We start from the raw sequence: 4,475 nt of genomic DNA on the forward strand, positions 1-4,475 counted from the left end.
GGTATCTCCTGGGTGGGGTACCCCCTGGGCCGGGTATCTCCTGGGCTGGGTACCGCCCCAGGCCGGGTACCCTCTGGGCTGTTGTATGTGCTTCTTTAGCTAGATCAGGCATAGCAGGTGCTCTTTCCAAAGTGAAGCTAATGTGGTCACCTGCCTGGGGTTTGGCTTTACAAGCCCTGCTCTGTTCATTGTGGCCTGCGTGGTAAGACATGGACAGTTTGAGGTGGCAGCTTGGGACTCCCCAGGGCCAGCGGGGGTTCAGGGTCAAGAAGCCCCCACTCTGTCCTCCTTGTCAGCAAGGACATCTGATGTGGAAGGTGGGGTGCTCCTTCTAGCAGGGTGCAGAGAGATGACAGATAACATGCTAGGCTGTCCTGAAAGAGTTTACAGTTTGGTAAGGAAGATAGGAAGATGGGACAGGCATACGGATCACCACAGGCCTGTGCCAAGGAAAGAGGGCGTTGGAGCCAGAGGGTGATGTGGCCTCAGTTCCCAGCTTGGTCATTGCTAGTTGGGCGACTCCCGGCACTTGTCAGTTTCTCTGTGACCCCGTTTCCTCAGCCATGAGATGGGGGTGATAATACTGCATTGCTATGTTGTTGTAAGGGTTAAAGACTGATTGTTGATTCCTCCATCCACACATGCATTCATCCCATGTTCTGGGCCTGGCACTGGGTGCTGGGGCTACAGGGTGATGGGACAGACATGGCCAGACGGGTGGTGGCTGAGGAGGTGCGACCAAGGGAGTGGCCTGTGAGTGGGGCTCCATTCTTAGGGGCTAGACACACCTCAAGAAGTCTGGCCTCTATCCAGAGGGACATGGGGTCTCATAGGTAGGTGGAAGCAGGGGTGGTGGCTCTCATTTAGAAGATGCATAGTGGCAGCTGACTGAGCTGGGGGTGGGTTCCTGGAGGGGTCAGTGAGCCCAGGACAGGAAGGCCCCAAGAGCAGGGTTGGCTGCAGGAGTTCTGGCAAGAGAGGTGGTGGGCGGGGGAGGGGGGCAGAGAGCTGGGGAGCCCTGGTGGCTTTGAGAACAATTAGGAGGAGGAGTAGAAGGGACTCACTGGTCATTTGGATCAGGGGTGGGATACAAGGGAGAAGCCAGAGCTGGGTGCTTGGCTGCACGCCACACCCGCGTTGGGCCTACAGCGCCAGCCGTGGTGCTGCTGCTAAGATGGAACAAGACGCCGCGGGGCCTGCACCCTCCTCACGCTGGCTGGCGTGTTTGAGGCTATTGGTATGGCTGTCAGTCCGTTACATGGAGGTCCCCACTTTACCAAACACCCTTGCCCTTGGGTGTGGCTTATTATTATTACTGTCTATGACTGGTTAAGGAGCTCTGGTGGCATCATGCCTAAGGCATCTGACTGCTAACCAGGAGGTTGGCAGTTCAAACCTACCAGCTACTCCGTGGAAGGAAGGTGGAACAGTCTACTTCCGGAAAGATACACCGCCTTGGAAACCCAGTGGGGGTGGCTATGAGTCGGAAACAACTTGATGGCAGTGGGTTTGGTTTTTGGTGGTTGGTTATGACTGTGATTGGGGACCATCCATGTGGGGCTGGGAGGATGGAAGAACCATTTCAGGACACAGATCTAGGAAAAAATGAAAGGAGACTGGCCTCATTAACGATGGAGAGGATGTATGGGTTTGGTTCGTTTCTGTGACATGCGTGGCACCTACTCTGTGCATGCACCAGACTCAGTGCGGGAGGAAACTGTGGGCTGCCTGGGGCTCTGTGCCCAGTGTTCCTTCCCCTCCTGTCCCACTACCAGCCCAGAGACCAGCTCTCAGCCCTGCCCAGGCCTGACTCTTCCTTATGGGATATGGAGCCAGCACGCCCGGTGTGTGTGAGCTGGTCCCGGGTCACGAGGGGCGGGGGTGCTATGCTGGCGAGAAAAATTAAGTTTTTGATATTGTGCCTGTGTGTCTGTGTGTCCTGTGTGTGTCTCCTCTGTGTGTCCCTGTGCCCCCACGTGTCTCCCATATGTCCATGTGTCTGTGTGTCCCCTGTGTGTCATCTGAGTGTCCCCTGTAGCTGTGGATCTATCTTAGAAACTGTCACAGAGGGCTCAGAGCCCTGAGGTCATGTTGTTGCTGGCATGGAAACTCTAGTTTAAGCATCCAACATTTATAAAATTCCATGCAAAGAAAATCAGGGAATTCCTGAGCACTGTCAAGTGACATGATTTGAAATCGCAGGCAACCTAATTACAAACAGAAGTTGGCAATGTCACCAGGAGACTGACGTTGATGGGCATCACTGAGCCCCAGTACCTTATGAACTGGAGGAGGGAGGGTTTAGCCCACCTCAGTGGAAGTTAACAGTGACGTAAAATTCAAACCAAACTCACTGCCATCGGGTCGATCCCAACTCATAGCGACCCCCAGTGGGTTTCCAAGGCTGTAAATCCTTATAGAAGCAGACTGCCTCATCTTTCTTCCATGGAGCAGCTGGGGGGTTTGAACCAATGACTTTTTGGTTAGCAGCCAAATGCCTTAATCACTACACTAATAGAGCTCCTCACGATGATAGAGGTCACTGATTGTACATGTAAAAATGGTTGAAAAAGCAAATGTTTTCTTAGGTATATTTCACCACTGAAAAACCACAAAACAACAGCAACAAAACAGCCCCCACCAATAAAAATAATTAAGTCAAAAACTCCCATTCTGTACCAAACACCCAGGTCCTTTCCTTCCAGGAAGTTCTGGAGAGTCAGGGCTGAGAGAGCGACAGAGAGAGAAAGAGAGAAAGAGAGAGAGAGAGAAGGAATTAACACTCTCGGGGAGGCCAGGCAATTTGACGCCGTGTCACTGACTCCCAGCGACACTGGGAGTCTGAGACGAGAGTCAGACGGGCTTGGACTCCCTCTCTCTTTAGCTTTGGCCCGCTTGAGGTCTTTGTCATGAACTGGTGTTAAGGGAGCAACAGCCTGTGGGAGGGAGCAGCTAAAGGACTCTGGATAGTGCACCCCGCCCCCAGCTGCTCCCCTTCCTCCATACCCTCCTCGGCAATCAGAAAAACGTGAAGTGGAATAGGAAGAGAGAGATGAAACTCCCAGCACACATTGTGTCACACGTTTCCTGGCAATCCCTCCATAGAGCCCTGTGGGGCATCAGGGTGCCCTCCCTGGGCTGCGTGGTCTCTGCCTTCTACGAGCTCAGGTTGGTTTGGAAGAACAGACAGGAAAGCTACCACTGAGACCACGGCCCCTAGCTGCCCCTCAGGTCTGGAACTGAGCCCACTCCTGTGGATGCCCGTAGTGCAGGGTTCCTCCGTGATGGAACGAGAACACCTTGTCCTTGAGCTCCAGCTGTTGTCAGGTAAGGAGACGCCAGCTCCAAGGGGAGGGGATTTCCCTGAGTAACACCGCCGGCTCCTCTGTCCCAGGTGAGGCTCCAGGTGGGGCTGTACGCCGTGTACCTCATGGACTGGCTCAGTGTCTTCAGTAAAGAGCAGTTCCTCATTCTTCGGCTGGAAGACCACGCGTCCAACGTCAAGTCCACCATGCACAGGGTCTTCGAGTTCCTGAACCTAGGTATGAATACTGTGCTGCAGAGGGGAGGGGCGGAGCATGAGTTTATGGTCTTTCCAGGGCCCCCGAGTCCAGTGTAGACTCAGTGAGTGGGTGGAGACAGCTGGGCTGGGAGCCAGACATGCAGGGTGAAGTGCGGCCCAGCCACCGGGCCTTGGCCTCAGTCACAGGTTCTATTCTTATTCCAGGACCCTTAAGCGAGAAGCAGGAAGCACTGATGACCAAGAGCCCTGCCTCGAATGCAAGGCGTCCCGAGGACCGGAGTCTGGGGCCCATGTGGCCGGTCACGCAGAGGCTCCTGCAGGACTTCTACGAGCCGTTCAATGCCAGGCTGGTGCAGGTCCTTGCCGACGAAGCATTTGCATGGAAAAAGACGTGAGGGCCAGGTCCCCACTGCCAGCCTTGTGCCGAGGACTACGTTCTTGCTGTTATTTTAAAATTTCCCTTTGCCAGGGGACGTTTCACTCACGCTGGGGAGAAACCCCAGGGCTCGAGCCTTCTTGGCTGCACTGTGCTTCCTTGTAACTCTTCCAGGATTTCCTTTGTGATGTTGAAGAGCCCAGTCACTGACTCATCCTGGGGCTTCTGCTGAGGCCAGTGGAGACCCACTTCTGCAAGAATCCATGTCTGCTCCCTAAGAGTGCGGGGCACCCAGTGTGGAGAGGAAACAAGGTGTGGAGACCGGGCACCCCTGCCTGCCTCCGGAGGGCCCAGTCTCAGGTCACCAGTTTTGGGAGCTGGTTAAGCTGGAGGTCACACTTTGGGGCTTGCTGGAACCTGAACTTCACACTCACGCTTGAAACACATCTTTACGTAACTCAGCTGTACTCCTTTGGATGGAGGATGGAGATTCTCATCTTCTTCCGTTTCACTCCAGGGTCAGCCCTTCAGTCTCGTCTGATATAAGCCTCCTTAATGTCACTGTTTAGGAGCTCT

The 4,475-nt window shown here is 54.4% G+C and overlaps 1 protein-coding gene across 1 annotated transcript in view; it reads left to right on the forward strand.

Annotated features, from left to right (window-relative positions):
• The window catches only part of CHST15 (carbohydrate sulfotransferase 15), a 38,975-nt gene extending 35,057 nt beyond the window's left edge, over positions 1-3,918 (forward strand). The window contains exons 6-7 of the mRNA XM_007936809.1: positions 3,395-3,542; positions 3,728-3,918. Of these exons, the coding sequence (XP_007935000.1) occupies positions 3,395-3,542; positions 3,728-3,918 (339 nt within the window). The remainder of the gene's footprint in view (positions 1-3,394; positions 3,543-3,727) is intronic.
• Positions 3,919-4,475: the final 557 nt, after the last annotated feature.

This window comes from Orycteropus afer, unplaced genomic scaffold, assembly GCF_000298275.1.
Source record: "Orycteropus afer afer isolate SDZICR_OR568_19922 unplaced genomic scaffold, OryAfe1.0 scaffold00038, whole genome shotgun sequence".
In the NCBI taxonomy this organism is placed as follows: domain Eukaryota; kingdom Metazoa; phylum Chordata; class Mammalia; order Tubulidentata; family Orycteropodidae; genus Orycteropus; species Orycteropus afer.